Raw genomic sequence first — 19,783 nt, 5'->3', positions numbered from 1 at the left:
CGAACAGGTGCCGGAGTGTGGCGACTGGGGGCTTTTCAGAGTAACTTCATTGCAGTGTTAATGTTAGCCTACTTGTGACAATAAAGATTATTATTATTAGTAGTATCTTGGTCCACATTGTGTGAACTCCATCTATCTTACAAGTTTAAATATTCCTCTTCCATACAATTAATCCTCTCCACATAAAGGCCACTTCAGTTCAGGTAATTTCCGTGAAGTTTTTGTCTTTCTCTGGATTTTCCCAATGGCCCAGAAATCCCAAATTCGCTCTTAAGACATGCATTTCTTAAGGATGCCTCCAGTCTTCCTTTCTCTAACCACTTTTTTAGTCTTATAAGGCAGTTTTGATTCAAACTACGCAAACTTAACTAAATTGTAGTCTTCCCTTTTTCATTGGTCCCAAGATGAGTCATGATCTCTGGCTGGCGATTCCCATTTCCAAAAGCTTTTCCAGAAGCTCTGAACTTTCCTTCCTCAAGAACCTGGGAGGCGGAACAACATTTGTGGTTCCCTTTTGTGACAGACAAAAAGACCTATGTCTCGTTATTGTCCAAGTCCCCACAACTACCACTCACTTGCTCCTTGTTAATGTTTATTTATTCACTCTGAGTGACACCTTGTGTCATAGTTTAATTCAGAAGCCTGCTCTCCTTAGTTCGCCTCACGGGCATCAAGTTAAAGAGTAGTCAGTAGGCAAAACTAAAATCACAGCGGCTCACTTTACTGACTCCCCTGCAATTATACGTGCATTTTTCTACTTCTTGAATCCTCTCAATCTCTGGAATGTACAACTATGAGACTTTTCTTTTCCCTGCACACTGCAGAGTGAGACTTTCAGATAGTGGATGTTCTAGTTCCACACGTCTTTGCTTAAAGCACAACCTGCCAATCCACTTTAAATCTGTTTGTCTCTTGAACCCTGACTGGGCCGAGAAAGGTCCATATCATGTCCTGGCTGACCACACGAGCTGGTGCACTACATGCAAGTATTAAATATGGAGAAAAACTGCTTATTTTCGATATTCCGCCAGGCCTTATTGATGCAGAAAAAAACACTCATTCAGTGTTTGGAGGGGGGACAAAATGTCATTTGTTTTTGAACCAAAATGTAATAATCCACAGGAGGCAGGGGTTCCATCACTACACCAGTATTTATTTGCAATAACTTATGTACAAGAGCAGCTCCAAACAGTGCTGCTAGAATTCCAGTCAACTTAAGACTGCTTCACAAAGCCTACACAGGTGCTTATATGGGCCCCCTCAATGAGCTATCATTGAGGCAGCTCATACTCCAATTGGCCAACCAATAATGCCAATTGGAGGTCATTACACCCCCCCCCCCCCCAAGGTCCGAGGAATTCCTGACAGCTGGCATTCCTCGGAGCTTCTTCCTGCTCCTCCTGTCCGGGTCTGTCACCTCTGTGTCGTCCGCCGGGTCGTTCTCCGACGTGGGTGGGGTGTACCTTATAGGTGCCCGTCTTTTCCTGGACGACCTCCTTGGAAGTTGTACTTCCTCCTCCTCGGGGAGAGGTGTCGCGGCGGCCTCGTCGAACGTGTCCATCTCCGACTCTGACGACTGGATGACGGGGTCTGGAGAAACTGCTCGGGGCTGGGGTGTGGGTATCTTTCCCGTCTGAGCTATCCCAGCTTGAGGAGGTCCTGCTTCGACTGCCTCCAGGTGTGGTTCCGCTGCCCTTATTTGGTATAGGTGTTTCTTCAGAACCTTACCTCCTATCGAAACTTTATATGATATGGGCCTTGTTTGGGACTCTACCGTGCCTTTGACCCACGTTGGTCCATTCCCATAATTCTTGACCCAAACCGGTGCCCCCACCTGGAAATGTCTCTGCTGCCGACTATTATCATGGCCCCTGCATTGGACCTCCTGTTGTTTCTCCACTTTCCCCGTTAAATTTGGGAAAAGGAGACTCAGCCTCGTCCGCAGCCGCCTTCCCATTAAGAGTTCAGCTGGCGGTGTGCACGTTGTGGAATGCGGTGTGGTCCTGTAATCAAACAGCCAGCGGGAGAGCTTTGTGTCCATTGATGCTGCCGGCTGCTTCTTGAGTCCCGCTTTTAGTGTCTGGACCGCTCTCTCTGCCAGGCCGTTGGATGGTAAGGGGCCGTTTTGATGTGGCGGACTCCGTTTCCCTTTAGGAATTTTCCAAATTCCCCACTTGTGAATGCCGTTCTGTTGTCCGACACCAATACCTCCGGAAGTCCATGTGTTGCAAACGAGGCCCTGAGCTTTTCAATTGTCGATGCTGTGCTTGCCGCGTTTACCCGGTGGACGTCCAACCATTTGGAGTGGGCGTCCACTATCACCAAAAACATTGAGCCCATGAAAGGGCCGGCATGGTCAATATGTAGGCGGGTCCACTGTCTGCCTGGCCATTCCCACGGGTGCAATGGCGCAGCTGGTGGCACTCTTTGCCCCTGTTGGCACTCCTGGCACCGACGTACCAAGGCTGCTATGTCTGTGTCCAATCCTGGCCACCAAACGTAGCTTCGAGCTAGCATCTTCATTTTAGACACCCCTGGGTGTCCGTGATGTAACTCGATTAAGATTGCCCGACGGCCCTGAGCTGGGACTATTACCCGGGCTCCCCATAATAGGATACCGTCTTCTACGGTTATTTGGTCCCTTCTGCTCCAGTATGGGTGCATCTGGAGCTCCACTGGTCTCTCCAGTTCCCCTGTTAGCAGTAAATGCTTCATCTTGGCTAAAACTGGGTCTTTTTGCGTCCACAACCGAATATGTTGTGCGTCCACTGGTAGGGTGTCCAAAAAATTTAGAGTCATTAATGTCTCCCCTACTTTCAGTATTAGTGGCGGGGTGTCTGGGAGGGGAAGTCTGCTCAAAGCATCTGCATTTGCTACTCGCGTTCCCGGTCTGTGCTCCAGAACGTATCTATACGCCGCCAGTAGCAACGCCCAGCGTTGGATTCTAGCTGATGCAATCGGGGGTATGGACTTGTCTTCTTTTAATAACTCTAATAACGGCTTATGGTCCGTCACTATGGTGAATTTCCGCCCGTACAGATACTGGTGAAATTCTTTTACTGCAAATATCACCGCCAGTCCTTCCTTCTCGATTTGGGCGTACTTTCTCTCAGCCATCGCCAAAGTCCTCGAAGCATAGGCTATTGGCCGTTCTTCCCCATTCCTTCCTCTATGGGCTAAGACGGCGCCTACCCCGTAAGGTGATGCGTCACACATGACCACCAACTCCTTCCTTGGGTCATAATGCTCTAGGACATTTTCGGATGACAGCTGTTCCTTACTGTCCCTAAATGCTCGGTTTTGGCGGGCGGACCATTTCCATTCTTGTCCCTTTTTTAGTAGCTGGTGGAGGGGTTCTAGGATGACTGCCCTATTTTCAATAAATTTGCCATAATATGTTACCAATCCTAGAAATGATCGTAGCTCCCTGGACCGTGGTGGGAGCTGGGGCTTCTTTTATTGCCCTTACTCGGTCTTCCAATGGGTGTAAGCCTGACTCGTCTACTTTATATCCCAGGTACGTCACTTGTGGGGCCAGAAAAACACATTTTTCTCTTTTCAGCCGTACGCCTGCCTTTGCGAAACGCCTGAGCACTTCCTCCAGGTTCCTCAAGTGTTCCCTGTTTGTCCTACCCGTGATTAAGACATCGTCCAAATAAATCGGCACCTGCAGTCGTCCCTGCAGAATATTTTCCATCGTACGCTGGAATATAGCGCAGGTTGATGACACTCCGAAGGGTAGCCTAGTATAACAAAAAAGTCCCTTCAGGGTGTTGATCGTAGCGAACTTCTGGGAGTCCTTGTCCAGTTTTAACTGCAGGTAGGCGTGGCTCATGTCCAGTTTCGTGAACAAAAGCCACCTGCAAATTTGGCATATAGGTCGTCAATTTTCGGGATCGGGTATTTCTCCAGCAGTGCGTATTTGTTTACCGTCTGTTTGAAATCTCCACAGAGACGTATCGAGCCATCTGGCTTCAAAATTGGTACCACCAGCGCTGCCCATTCTGAGAACTGTACTGGTCTGATAATGCCGTCGCGCCGTAACCTTTCTATTTCGACATCTACTTTCTTCCTTAATGCAAAAGGTACCGGCCTGGCCTTACAAAATTTCGAAAGGGCTTCTGGGTCCACGTGCAAAGTTGCTTTGGCGTCTATAATTTCCCCCAAACCCTCTTGGAAGACCTCCGGGTATTTTAGGAGTACTCCACTCAACTGCCCGCTTCCACTCTGGAAACTTTTCATCCAGTCTAAGTTTAGGTCTTTCAGCCAGTTCCGTCCTATTAAGTTCGGTCCGGAGCCCTCTACTATCGTCAATGGTAATCTGAGCAATTGTTTGTCATATTCCACGGGTACATGAGTCGTGCCTAGAACTTCCAGGGGTTCCCCCGTGTAGGTTTTAAGTTTCGTCGATGTTTTTGTTAGGGTTAGTGGCTGGAGTCCATCTTTGATTTTTTTAAATGCTGCCACTCCCATTACTGATACGGCCGCATCCGTGTCTATTTCCATTATTGTCGGCCGACCGTTCACCCGTGGGGTAATCTTAATAGGTTCTGCTTTCTTTGTCGCAATATTATATAACTGTTCCCCTTCGGAGGAGGATGGGGCATCTAGGTTGTGTACTTCCCTGCGTCCCCACCTGCTATTCCTCTTTTGCCACGTCCTTCTATGGTTTCTGTCGCTGTTACCCCACTCTGTCTGGTGCCAGAAACGGTCCTTCTCTGTTGGGGGAGCCTCAGCCGGTAGTTCCCTCTGTCTCCAGTTAGTCCTAGCAGACTTGGGGGCAGTTCTGGGGTTTTCCTTTGGCCCTCTGTTCCTCGGGCTTTTCCTGAGGGCGGCTATCTGGTAGCTGGACCCATTGTGGTAGTCCCTCTCCCAGGTATCTACCTCCATTGGGGTGCCCTGTAGTTGCTGCGCCCCACTTGCTGCCTTTTCTAGGGACAGTGCAAGCTGTAACGCCCGCCTGCAGTCTAGCTGCGTTTCCGCCAACAGGCGCTTCTGTATTTGGAGGTCATTTATGCCACACACTAACCGGTCCCGAAGCATTTCATTTAGCGTCGGGCCGAACTCACATTTTTCCGCCAGCCTTCTCAGGCGGGTCAAGAAATTTGTGACTGACTCTCGGTCTTCCCGCTTCATTGTGTAGAATCTGCACCTACGCAAAATGAGGGGTGGTTTTGGGTCATAGTGCTCTTCCACCAATTTTGTTAATTCTTGGAAAGGTATCGTTTCCGGCGTATCGGGATAAGTTAGACTACGTACAATGGTGAAGGTTGAGGGTCCGCACGCCGACAGCAGTATAACCCGTTTCCTTCCATCCTCCGTTATCTCATTGGCCTGGAAAAAGTAACACATTCTCTCCACATACTGGGACCAGTCCTCAATAGTTGGGTCGAATGCATCCAACTTCCCAAAAAGAGGCATTTTTGAAAGAGCAAGGCTTACCCTCCGAGTGCAGCAGCTGGTCTCCGCAAGGTTCTTTGTTTACCTCGTCACCACTGTAATAATCCACAGGAGGCAGGGGTTCCATCACCACACCAGTATTTATTTGCAATAACTTATATACACGAGCAGCTCCAAACAGTGCTGCTAGCATTCCAGTCAACTTAAGACTGCCTCACAAAGCCTACACAGGTGCTTATATGGGCCCCCTCAATGAGCTATCATTGAGGGAGCTCATACTCCAATTGGCCAACCAATAATGCCAATTGGAGGTCATTACACAAAATATATAAACAGTTGAGGAGAATAATTCACTTGCACAAGCAAAATATGGTGAATAATGGAAATCTGAAATATAAACAGAAAATGCAGGAAATACTCAGCAAGTCTGGCAGCATCAGCGCAGAGAGATACATCATAAGCATTTCAGGTCCATGACTTTTCATCATAACTTCTACTGAGTATTTCCTCCATTTTCCATTAAAAAAAACGTCAGCAAACTTTAGTAAAGGTAAAATAAGACATTTTACATGCCCTTATATTGCGTTCACTCTGTGTTGAAATTTCCTGCCTGTGCCATTTCTGACATTGTGCCACCGTGCAATCTTAGGGTGGGGGGTGGGGAGGAGACTAATGAAGAAGATGCCTCCGCTTCACCGTCCAACTACTGAAGATGGGTGGGCTCTGAAGGTTGGAGTGTAGGGCATCGGGCCTACTCGATTGGAGTCCAGCGGTCTCCACTGTGAGAGAGCAATGGGAGAGCTGCTGAGAGCCATGATGATGCAATGGCAAAGAGGCACTGCAGCCACCATTAACATCTGTGAAGTGGATGACAAGGTCACTGTATATGGCTCTCAGAGACATAAATCTCGACAATTTCATTAATCAATGGCAGGACAATATGGGCAGATAGCAGCTTGGTAATTTTCTGCCGATGAGCTCATCGACTGGTTCTGATGAAAGGTCATTGACCTGAAATGTTGGGTGAGATTTCTCAGCCTCGGCAAGGCGGGTTCCCCCGCAGTGGATGTGTCAAGTCAGCAAAAAGTCCATTGACTTTGGTGAGATCGGAGTATCCCGCTGGTGGGCGGGGCCAGAATATTCCAACCAATAACTCTATTTCTCTCTCCACAGATGCTGTCTGGCCTGCTGAATTTTTCCAGAATTTTCTATTTTTATTTCAGATCTGCAGCATTTTGATTTTGTACAAGATTCCACTAAAATTGTACAATCTATCCCCACTTGGTCATTGAGTAATACAGCATTGTAGGCTGAATTGCACCAGGCCAGGAGCTCAGCATAACCTGGATTCTAAATTATAAAGATGTTGCACTCTTACTAAGTGCAAAAATATAGTGGATATTAAACCTTTTGAAAGGGCTGTTAGATTGGGAGAGAACGATTAAACACGGAGGCCATTTTTACTTGACAAGATAATACAAAACATATATATGCTATTCATTTAAAAACACAAAACTGAAGAATTACTCCATACTCTTGGGCCTAGCCTTTCTTACCTTGCCTTGTTGATCTGTCTTAATCTCCCATCCTCGAGGCAGTTCGAGCTGCATATCGGCAAACATGTTCAGGAAAGTCACCAAGTCCCTGTTATGCTGATACCGCTCAAAATTACGGGCATCCCTGCGGATCTTCAGTATCATATGCTTCAAGCAATTACTATTAGTAAATATTCGATAGGCACTCTGCAATGGAAGAAATTGTTTGAGTGTGTCTGTTTATGCTGCTTTCTGAGGGCAATAGCAATTTAATGCTGCGGTTTACTGTCAAATCATGTTCATGGTCCAGCAGATAACAGATGCTTAGGAGGGTATTACTTAGAGAACTATATACAGTTTGTGGCTTGTTAAATGGCAATAAAAGTAATATGGTTTAAGAAAGATAGAAAGGACTTGCATTTGCATAGTGTACTTCAAGTTATCATGCTTTCCCAAATTGTTTTACAACCAATTAAGTACTTTAGCAGGTACAACAAAGTGTAACAGCCAATTTACATACAGCAATACCCCACACAACAGCAATGAGATAATGAACAGATCATTTGTTTTTTTGATTCTGGTTGGGGAATAAATGTTGGTCAGGATACAGGAGAATTAATGTGCACCATTTTTAAAAAGTGCTCTTTCCATCAAAAAGAATATATAGGCCCCAATTTAACGTCCCATCCCGTCTCAGGTGAGAGGCAATCTTCGACAGTGCAGCTCTCTCTCAGTACAGTACTCAAGTACAATCTGGGCCATATGTTCAAGTTCATCAACATCTGGAGATGTGCTGCTGCTCGAGTCCTTCTCACTTTGCATCCATAGGATCCACGACGTTCAGTGAAATTCAAACTGCAGACTTACCGTATCATCAGGCACAATGCAGAGATTGTATATCATGTGATTCATGATACACTGTAATGTGTGATTTATACTGCAGCGCTACCAATTTGTTTGCATTGTAACATGGATCCTAATATACTTTGTATTATGTGGGAACCAGTTGATGGTGTCAGGTGAAATAAAGTGTTAGCAGGTTAGGAATGCGACCTGAACTCGGTGATGTGTTCCACTCTCAAAACCCTGTGCTCTTTTCCATTCCACTTGATATACGTGACTAACAGACGTGTTGCTCTTGGTTAATGAGATACTGGTGAAGAATATGACTGAACGCAAATAGCAGTCAGGAACAAACTGGGCACAATGGGAGGTGGCAACAATGTAGAGCATCACAGTGTTGGAAGGGATTAACTAACTGCGTCCTGTCACAGCCCAGCATGCCATTTGTGATAAATGCCCAGGGAATGGGTTCATGTTCCTGTAAACTGTGATTGGAGCTCAGTGCAGGGCACTGGAAATCAGCACTGATATGGTCATCGTCAACACATCTATAGGTTTAAAGTGGCCTGCCAACGCTGCAATCTTGCTGTCAGTGCTGTCATTTTAGATAAAAGCAACAAGAATTACATTTATTTCTCTTTTATTTAAAAACAATCCTGGGCTGGTTTAGCACAGGGCTAAATCGCTGGCTTTGAAAGCAGACCAAGGCAGGCCAGCAGCACTGTTCAATTCCCATACCAGCCTCCCCGAACAGGCGCTGGAATGTGGCGACTAGGGGCTTTTCACAGTAACTTCATTTGAAGCCTACTTGTGACAATAAGCGATTTTCATTTCATTTCATTTTATTCACAAGCACTTGTGTTTTATTGTAGGAGCTGACTTTTCATCACCAATGTGCCAGCAGAATTGATTTTTGGGAGGTTTAAATATTTGAACACTGCTGGCAGTAAAATTAAAATACTGATCCACAACTCTTAACAAGACAATCAATGTAATACAGCAAATGCGCAGGTAAGACTAAATTGTACTCAAATTCATCTTGGATGATAGCTGTAGTTATTAATACATGTAAAATAGAAGCAGGAGGAGGCCCTCCATCCCTTCGGGCCTGCTCTGCCATTTATTATGATCATGGCTGATCATCAAGTTCAATGCCCTGATCCAGCCTTCCACCCATATCCCTTGATCCCTTTAGCCCTCAGAGCTATATTAACTCCTTTTTAAAATTACACAATATTTTGGCCTCAACTACTTTCTGTGGGTACACTCTCTGGGTGAAGACATTTCTCCTCACCTCAGTCCTAAAAGGTTTACCCCTTAACCTCAAACTATGACCCCTAGTTCTGGACTCCCCTATCATCGAGGACATTCTTCCTGAATCTACTCTGTCTAATTCTGTTAGAGCTTTATAAATTTCTGTGAGATCTCCTCTCATTCTTCTAAACTCCACTGAAGATAACACTAACCGACTTGGATCATACTGCAGTACCCCCATCCCAGGAATCAGCCTGGCAAACCTTCGCTGCACTCCCTCCACAGCAAGAACATCCTTCCCTCAGACAAGGACACCAAAACTGCACATAATACTCCAGGTGTGACTTCACCAATGTCCTATACAGTTGCAGTAAAACATCCCTATTCCTAAACTCAAACCCTCTCACAGTGAAGGCCAGCATACCATTTGCCTTCTTTACTGCCTGCTCTACCTGCGCACTTACTTTCAGCGGTTGATGCACGAGGACACCAAGGTGTCGCTGAGTATCCACCTCTCTCAATTTACACCCATTCTAATCAAAATCTGCCTTCCTATTTTTCTATCAAACCTGATAACCTCACATTTATCCACACTATACTGCAATCTGCCATGGATGTGCCCACTCACTCAGCCTGTCCAAATCCCATTGAAGTATCTCTTCATCCTCCTCACAGCTCACCCTCCCACCCAACTTTGTATCATCTGCAAATTTGGAGATAATACATTCAATTCCCTCGTCCAAATCATTAATCTATAATGTAAATAGTTGGTCCTAGCACAGATCCATGCGGTACCCCACTAGTCACTGCCTGCCAATCCGATAAAGACCCATTTATTCCAACTATTTGCTTCCTGTCTGCTAACCAGCTTTCTAACCATCTCAAGGTATTACCCGTAATCCCATGCACTTTAACTTTACACAGTAATTTGCTATGTGAGATCTTGTTGAAAACTTTCTGAAAGTCTAAATAAATCACACCCACCGTTTCTCTCTGGTCAACTCTACTAGTTACATCTTCTAAGAATTCTAGTAAATTTGTCAAGCATGATTTCCCTTTTGTAAATCCATGCTGATTTTGTCTGATTGTACCAATGCTTTCCAAATGCTGTGCTATGAAATCCTTGATAATGGACTCTAGCAACTTCCCTACCGATGTCAGGCTCACTGATTTATAGTTCCCTGTTTTATCTCTACCTCACTTTTTGAATAGTAGGGTTTTATCATCTACCCTCCAATCTGTAAGAACCATTTCAGAGTCCAATACTGCAGTCCAATTTGTATAATGGATCAGCATTAAAGGGATGAACTCAATTCATTTTACTTTCTTGAGCAGGATTTTCTTTGTTTGCATTGTTGTCAAACTTCTTGGATTGTGTTGGGAATATCTCACAGATACCTGAGAGCAATCCAACAGTCAAAGCACATAAATGTTACAACTTCCAATTTCACTCTGGCCAGACAACAGCTTTGAAATGTGTCCAGGGTGCAATGTAGCCCTAGAAAAACCACACAATGTGGAGTGGTTTCTGGCATTATTATTGATAGATTGTCATTAGATTGCAACCATTGGCAAAAGCAGGGATTTGGAGCGGGAGGTCATGCAATGAAACCTCCTGATATACAGCCCAATTGGAATTGGTAACAGGACCAATTTACCCTCCCAGAGACCAATGTCGAAAAGGCTTTGTCAGGAAAATATGAGATAAATTATAATCAAATTTCAGAGAGTATGATCATATTGGCCCACATCGTTTGGTCATCAATGGAGCAGGAGTACATATATACACATTGCTGACAGTTCTCGGAACTGTTACCTTATCCTTTTACCCTGGAATCTTAGGAGCTTTCTGTCCCAGCACCATTGTGAATCTATCATCAAGAGGAATAAGAGGCCGTGTGGTGAGGTGCAAATGCAGCAATGGGACACACCGCTTAATGTCTGCCTTCAGTTCTGGGATTATCACTGTTTTTAAATTCGATGTCACACCACACGCCAACACTGCTGACCACCTCCCGCCCACCCAACACTGCTGACCACCTCCCGCCCACCCAACACTGCTGACCACCTCCCGCCCACCCAACACTGCTGACCACCTCCCGCCCACCCAACACTGCTGACCACCTCCCGCCCACCCAACACTGCTGACCACCTCCCGCCCACCCAAGACTGCTGACCACCTCCCGCCCACCCAACACTGCTGACCACCTCCCGCCCACCCAACACTGCTGACCACCTCCCGCCCACCCAACACTGCTCACCACCCCCTACCCACCCAACACTGCTCACCACCCCCCGCCCACCCAACACTGCTGACGACCTCCCGCCCATCCAACACTGCTCACCACCCCCCGCCCACCCAACACTGCTCACCACCTCCCACCCAACCAACACTGCTGACCACCCCCCGCCCACCCAACACTGCTGACCACCTCCTGCCCACCCAACATTGCTCACCACCTCTCGCCCACCCAACACTGCTCACCACCTCCCACCCACCCAACACTGCTGACCACCTCCCACCCACCCAACACTGCTGACCTCCTCCCACCCACCCAACACTGCTGACCACCTCCCGCCCACCCAACACTGCTGACCACCTCCCGCCCACCAAACACTGCTGACCACCTCCCACCCGCCCAACACTGCTCACCACCCCCCACCCACCCAACACTGCTGACCACCTCCCGCCCACCCAACACTGCTGACCACCCCGCCCACCCAACACTGCTGACCACCCCGCCCACCCAACACAGCTCACCACCCCCCACCCACCGAACACTGCTCACCACCCCCCACCCACCCAACACTGCTCACCACCCCCCACCCACCCAACACTGCTGACCACCTCCCACCCACCCAACACTGCTCACCACCCCCCACCCACCCAACAGTGCTGACCACCCGCCACCCACCCAACACTGCTGACCACCTCCCGCCCACCCAACACTGCTCACCACCCCCCACTCGCCCAACACTGCTCACCACCCCCCACCCACCCAACAGTGCTGACCACCCGCCACCCACCCAACACTGCTGACCACCTCCCACCCACCCAACACTGCTGACCACCCCCCACCCACCCAACACTGCTGACCACCCCCCACCCACCCAACACTGCTCACCACCTCCTACCCACCCAACACTGCTCACCACCCCCCACCCACCCAACACTGCTGACCACCTCCCTCCACTGCTCACCACCCCCACCCACCCAACACTGCTCACCACCCCCTGCCCACCCAAAACTGCTCACCACCTCCCGCCCACCCAACACAGCTCAGCACCCCCCGCCCACCCAACACTGCTGACCACCCCCACCCACCCAACACTGCTGACAACCTCCCGCCCACCCAACACTGCTCACCACCCCCCACCCACCCAACACTGATGACCACCCCCACCCACCCAACACTGCTCACCACCCCCCACCCACCCAACACAGCTCACCACCCCCCACCCACCCAACACTGCTCACCACCCCCCACTCGCACAACACAGCTCACCACCCCCCACCCACCCAACACTGCTCACCACCCCTACCCACCCAACACTGCTCACCACCCCTCGCCCACCCAACACTGCTGACCACCTCCCGCCCACCCAACATTGCTGACCACCTCCCGCCCACCCAACACTGCTGACTACCCCCACCCACCCAACACTGCTCACCACCCCCTGCCCACCCAACACTGCTCACCACCCCCCCGCCCACCCAACACTGCTGACCACCTCCCGCCCACCCAACACTGCTGACCACCTCCCACCCACCCAACACTGCTCACCACCCGCCGCCCACCCAACACTGCTGACCACCTCCCACCCACCCAACACTGCTCAGCACCTCCCACCCACCCAACACAGCTCACCACCCCCCCACCCACACAACACTGCTCACCACCCCCTGCCCACCCAACACTGCTCACCACCCCCTACCCACCCAACACTGCTGACCACCTCCCACCCACCCAACACTGCTCACCACCCCCGCCCACCCAACACTGCTGACCACCTCCCACCACTGCTCACCACCTGCCACCCACCCAACACTGCTCACCACCTCCCGCCCACCCAACACTGCTGACCACCTCCCACCCACCCAACACTGCTCACCATCCCCCGCCCACCCAACACTGCTCACCACCCCCCCACCCACCCAACACTGCTGACCACCCCCACCCACCCAACACTGCTGACCACCCCCCACCCACCCAACACTGCTGACCACCTCCCACCCACCCAAAACTGCTCACCACCCCCCACCCACCCAACACTGCTCACCACCTCCTGCCCACCCAACACTGCTCACCAACCCCACCCACCCAACACTGCGGGCCACCTCCCGCCCACCCAACACAGCTCACCACCCCCCACCCACCCAACACTGCTCACCACCCCCTGCCCACCCAACACTGCTGACCACCCGCACCCACCCAACACTGCTCACCAACCCCACCCGCCCAACACTGCTCACCAACCCCCACCCGCCCAACACTGCTCACCACCCCCTGCCCACCCAACAATGCTCACCACCCCTACCCACCCAACACTGCTGACCACCTCCCGCCCACCCAACACTGCTGACCGCCTCCCGCCTACCCAAACCTGCTGACCACCCCCCACCCACCCAACACTGCTCACCACCCCCTGCCCACCCAACACGGCTCACCACCCCCTGCCCACCCAACACTGCTCACCACCCCCTACCCACCCAACACTGCTGACCACCTCCCACCCGCCCAACACAGCTCACCACCCCCCACCCACCCAACACTGCTCACGACCCCCCGCCCACCCAACACTGCTGACCACCTGCCACCCACCCAACACTGCTCACCACCCACTGCCCACCCAACACTGCTCACTACCTCCCACCCACCCAACACCGCTGACCACCTCCCGCCCACCCAACACAGCTCACCACCCCCCACCCACCCAACACTGCTCACCACCCCCCACCCACCCAACACTGCTCACCATCCCCCGCCCACGCAACACTGCTGACCACCTGCAACCCACCCAACACTGCTCACCACCCCCTGCCCACCCAACACTGCTCACCACCACCCACCCACCCAACACTGCTGACCGCCTCCCACCCACCCAACACTGCTCACCACCCCCCACCCACCCAACACTGCTCACCACCCCCCACCCACCCAACACTGCTGACCACCCCCCACCCACCCAACACTGCTGACCACCTCCCACCCACCCAACTCGGCTCGCCACCCCCCACCCACCCAACACTGCTGACCACCTCCCGCCCACCCAACACTGCTCACCACCCCCCACCCACCCAACACTGCCCACCACCCCCCCGCCCACCCAACACTGCTGACCACCTCCCACCCACCCAATACTGCTCACCACCCCCCACCCACCCAACACTGCTCACCACCCCCCGCCCACCCAACACTGCTGACCACCTCCCGCCCACCCAACACAGCTCACCACCCCCCACCCACCCAACACTGCTCACCACCCCCTGCCCACCCAACACTGCTGACCACCCCCCACCCACCCAACACTGCTCACCACCCCCTGCCCACCCAACACTGCTCACCACCCCCTACCCACGCAACACTGCTGACCACCTCCCACCCAACACTGCTCACCACCCCCCGCCCACCCAACACTGCTGACCACCTCCCGCCCACCCAACACTGCTGACCACCTCCTACCCACCCAACACTGCTCACCACCCCCCGCCCACCCAACACTGCTGACCACCCCCCACCCACCCAACACTGCTCACCACCCCCCACCCACCCAACACTGCTCACCACCTCCCGCCCACCCAACACAGCTCACCACCCCCCGCCCACCCAACACTGCTGACCACCTCCCGCCCACCCAACACTGCTGACAATCTCCCGCCCACCCAACACTGCTCACCACCCCCCACCCACCCAACACTGCTGACCACCCCCACCCACCCAACACTGCTGACAACCACCCGCCCACCCAACACTGCTCACCACACCCCACCCACCCAACACTGCTGACCACCCCCACCCACCCAACACTGCTCACCACCCCCACCCACTCAACACTGCTCACCACCCCCACCCACCCAACACTGCTCACCACCCCCCGCCCACCCAACACTGCTGACCACCTCTCACCCGCCCAACACTGCTCACCACCACCCCACCCACCCAACACTGCTCACCACCCCTACCCACCCAACACTGCTGACCACCTCCCGCCCACCCAACACTGCTGACCACCCCCACCCACCCAACACTGCTCACCACCCCCCACCCACCCAACACTGCTCACCACCCCCCGCCCACCCAACACTGCTGACCACCTGCCACCCACCCAACACTGCTCACCACCCCCTGCCCACCCAACACTGCTCACCACCTCCCACCCACCCAACACTGCTGACCACCTCCCACCCACCCAACACTGCTCACCACCCCCCACCCACCCAACACTGCTCACCACCCCCCACCCACCCAACACTGCTGACCACCTCCCACCCACCCAACACTGCTCGCCACCCCCCACCCACCCAACACTGCTGACCACCTCCCGCCCACCCAACACTGCTCACCACCCCCCACCCACCCAACACTGCTGGCCACCTCCCGCCCACTCAACACAGCTCACCACCCCCCACCCACCCAACACTGCTCACCACCCCCTGCCCACCCAACACTGCTGACCACCCCCTGCCCACCCAACACTGCTGACCACCCCCACCCACCCAACACTGCTCACCACCCCCACCCACCCAACACTGCTCACCACCCCCACCCACCCAACACTGCTCACCACCCCCCGCCCACCCAACACTGCTCACCACCCCCTGCCCACCCAACACTGCTCACCACCCCCCGCCCACCCAACACTGCTGACCACCTCTCACCCGCCCAACACTGCTCACCACCACCCCACCCACCCAACACTGCTCACCACCCCCCGCCCACCCAACACTGCTCACCACCCCCCACTCGCCCAACACTGCTCACCCCCACCCACCCGCCCAACACTGCTCACCACCCACTGCCCCCCCGCCATTGCTCACCATCCCCCACCCTCCCAACACTGCTCACCACCCCCCACCCACCCACCCACCACTGTTAACCACGCCCTGCCCCCCCGCCATTGCTTACCACCTCCTGCCCACCCAACACTGCTCACCACCCACTGCCCACCCAACAAAGCTCACCACCCCCCGCCCACCCAACACAGCTCACCACCTCCTGCCTGTCCAACACTGCTCACCACCCCCCACCCACCCAACACTGCTGACCACCCCCACCCACCCAACACTGCTGACCACCCCCCACCCACCCAACACTGCTGACCACCTCCCACCCACCCAACACTGCTCACCACCCCCCACCCACCCAACACTGCTCACCACCTCCTGCCCACCCAACACTGCTCACCAACCCCACCCACCCAACACTGCTGGCCATCTCCCGCCCACCCAACACAGCTCACCACCCCCCACCCACCCAACACTGCTCACCACCCCCTGCCCACCCAACACTGCTGACCACCCGCACCCACCCAACACTGCTCACCACCCCCCACCCACCCAACACTGCTCACCACCCCCTGCCACCCAACAATGCTCACCACCCCTACCCACCCAACACTGCTGACCACCTCCTGCCCACCCAACACTGCTCACCACCCCCCACCCGCCCAACACTGCTCACCACCCCCTGCCCACCCAACAATGCTCACCACCCCTACCCACCCAACACTGCTGACCACCTCCCGCCCACCCAACACTTCTGACCACCCCCCACCCACCCAACACTGCTCACCGCCCCCTGCCCACCCTACACGGCTCACCACCCCCTGCCCACCCAACACTGCTCACCACCCCCTACCCACCCAACACTGCTGACCACCTCCCACCCGCCCAACACAGCTCACCACCCCCCCACCCACCCAACACTGCTCACCACTCCCCGCCCACCCAACACTGCTGACCACCTGCCACCCACCCAACACTGCTCACCACCCCCTGCCCACCCAACACTGCTGACCACCTCCCGCCCACCCAACACAGCTCACCACCCCCCACCCACCCAACACTGCTCACCACCCCCCGCCCACCCAACACTGCTCACCACCCCCCGCCCACCCAACACAGCTCACCACCCCCCACCCACCCAACACTGCTCACCACCCCCCGCCCACCCAACACTGCTCACCACCCCCCACCCACCCAACACTGCTGACCACCCCCCACGCACCCAACACTGCTCACCACCTCCCGCCCACCCAACACTGCTCACCACCCCCCACCCACCCAACACTGCTGGCCACCTCCCGCCCACCCAACACAGCTCACCACCCCCCACCCACCCAACACTGCTCACCACCCCCTGCCCACCCAACACTGCTCACCACCCCCTACCCACGCAACACTGCTGACCACCTCCCGCCCACCCAACACAGCTCACCACCTCCCGCCCACCCAACACAGCTCACCACCCCCCGCCCACCCAACACTGCTGACCACCTCCCGCCCACCCGACACTGCTGACCACCCCCACCCACCCAACACTGCTGACAACCTCCCGCCCACCCAACACTGCTCACCACCCCCCACCCACCCAACACTGCTGACCACCCCCACGCACCCAACACTGCTGACAACCTCCCGCCCACCCAACACTGCTCACCATACCCCACCCACCCAACACTGCTCACCACCCCCACCCACTCAACACTGCTCACCACCCCCACCCACCCAACACTGCTCACCACCCCCCGCCCACCCAACACTGCTGACCACCTCTCACCCGCCCAACACTGCTCACCACCACCCCACCCACCCAACACTGCTCACCACCCCTACCCACCCAACACTGCTGACCACCTCCCGCCCACCCAACACTGCTGACCACCCCCACCCACCCAACACTGCTGACAACCTCCCGCCCACCCAACACTGCTCACCACCCCCCACCCACCCAACACTGCTGACCACCCCCACCCACCCAACACTGCTGACAACCTCCCGCCCACCCAACACTGCTCACCACACCCCACCCACCCATCACTGCTGACCACCCCCACCCACACAACACTGCTCACCACCCCCACCCACCCAACACTGCTCACCACCCCCACCCACCCAACACTGCTCACCACCCCCACCCACCCAACACTGCTCACCACCTGCCACCCACCCAACACTGCTCACCACCTCCCGCCCACCCAACACTGCTGACCACCTCCCACCCACCCAACACTGCTCACCATCCCCCGCCCACCCAACACTGCTCACCACCCCCCCACCCACCCAACACTGCTGACCACCCCCACCCACCCAACACTGCTGACCACCCCCCACCCACCCAACACTGCTGACCACCTGCCACCCACCCAAAACTGCTCACCACCCCCCACCCACCCAACACTGCTCACCACCTCCTGCCCACCCAACACTGCTCACCAACCCCACCCACCCAACACTGCGGGCCACCTCCCGCCCACCCAACACAGCTCACCACCCCCCACCCACCCAACACTGCTCACCACCCCCTGCCCACCCAACACTGCTGACCACCCGCACCCACCCAACACTGCTCACCAACCCCACCCGCCCAACACTGCTCACCAACCCCCACCCGCCCAACACTGCTCACCACCCCCTGCCCACCCAACAATGCTCACCACCCCTACCCACCCAACACTGCTGACCACCTCCCGCCCACCCAACACTGCTGACCGCCTCCCGCCTACCCAAACCTGCTGACCACCCCCCACCCACCCAACACTGCTCACCACCCCCTGCCCACCCAACACGGCTCACCACCCCCTGCCCACCCAACACTGCTCACCACCCCCTACCCACCCAACACTGCTGACCACCTCCCACCCGCCCAACACAGCTCACCACCCCCCACCCACCCAACACTGCTCACGACCCCCCGCCCACCCAACACTGCTGACCACCTGCCACCCACCCAACACTGCTCACCACCCACTGCCCACCCAACACTGCTCACTACCTCCCACCCACCCAACACCGCTGACCACCTCCCGCCCACCCAACACAGCTCACCACCCCCCACCCACCCAACACTGCTCACCACCCCCCACCCACCCAACACTGCTCACCATCCCCCGCCCACGCAACACTGCTGACCACCTGCAACCCACCCAACACTGCTCACCACCCCCTGCCCACCCAACACTGCTCACCACCTCCCACCCACCCAACACTGCTGACCGCCTCCCACCCACCCAACACTGCTCACCACCCCCCACCCACCCAACACTGCTCACCACCCCCCACCCACCCAACACTGCTGACCACCCCCCACCCACCCAACACTGCTGACCACCTCCCACCCACCCAACTCGGCTCGCCACCCCCCACCCACCCAACACTGCTGACCACCTCCCGCCCACCCAACACTGCTCACCACCCCCCACCCACCCAACACTGCCCACCACCCCCCGCCCACCCAACACTGCTGACCACCTCCCACCCACCCAATACTGCTCACCACCCCCCACCCACCCAACACTGCTCACCACCCCCCGCCCACCCAACACTGCTGACCACCTCCCGCCCACCCAACACAGCTCACCACCCCCCACCCACCCAACACTGCTCACCACCCCCTGCCCACCCAACACTGCTGACCACCCCCCACCCACCCAACACTGCTCACCACCCCCTGCCCACCCAACACTGCTCACCACCCCCTACCCACGCAACACTGCTGACCACCTCCCACCCAACACTGCTCACCACCCCC

At 54.9% G+C, this 19,783-nt stretch overlaps 1 protein-coding gene across 4 annotated transcripts in view; it reads right to left on the bottom strand.

The window, feature by feature from the left end:
* Window positions 1–19,783, bottom strand: part of LOC140425013 (E3 ubiquitin-protein ligase HECW1-like) — an 856,744-nt gene that overhangs the window by 271,086 nt on the left and 565,875 nt on the right. For all 4 annotated transcript variants that reach the window (XM_072508780.1, XM_072508779.1, XM_072508783.1 and 1 more), the window contains one exon: window positions 6,957–7,142. In XM_072508780.1, coding sequence (XP_072364881.1) covers window positions 6,957–7,142 — 186 coding nt within the window. The remainder of the gene's footprint in view (window positions 1–6,956; window positions 7,143–19,783) is intronic.

Source organism: Scyliorhinus torazame, chromosome 6 (genome assembly GCF_047496885.1).
Source record: "Scyliorhinus torazame isolate Kashiwa2021f chromosome 6, sScyTor2.1, whole genome shotgun sequence".
In the NCBI taxonomy this organism is placed as follows: Eukaryota; Metazoa; Chordata; class Chondrichthyes; order Carcharhiniformes; family Scyliorhinidae; genus Scyliorhinus; species Scyliorhinus torazame.
This window is presented reverse-complemented; position numbering and strand designations above follow the sequence as displayed.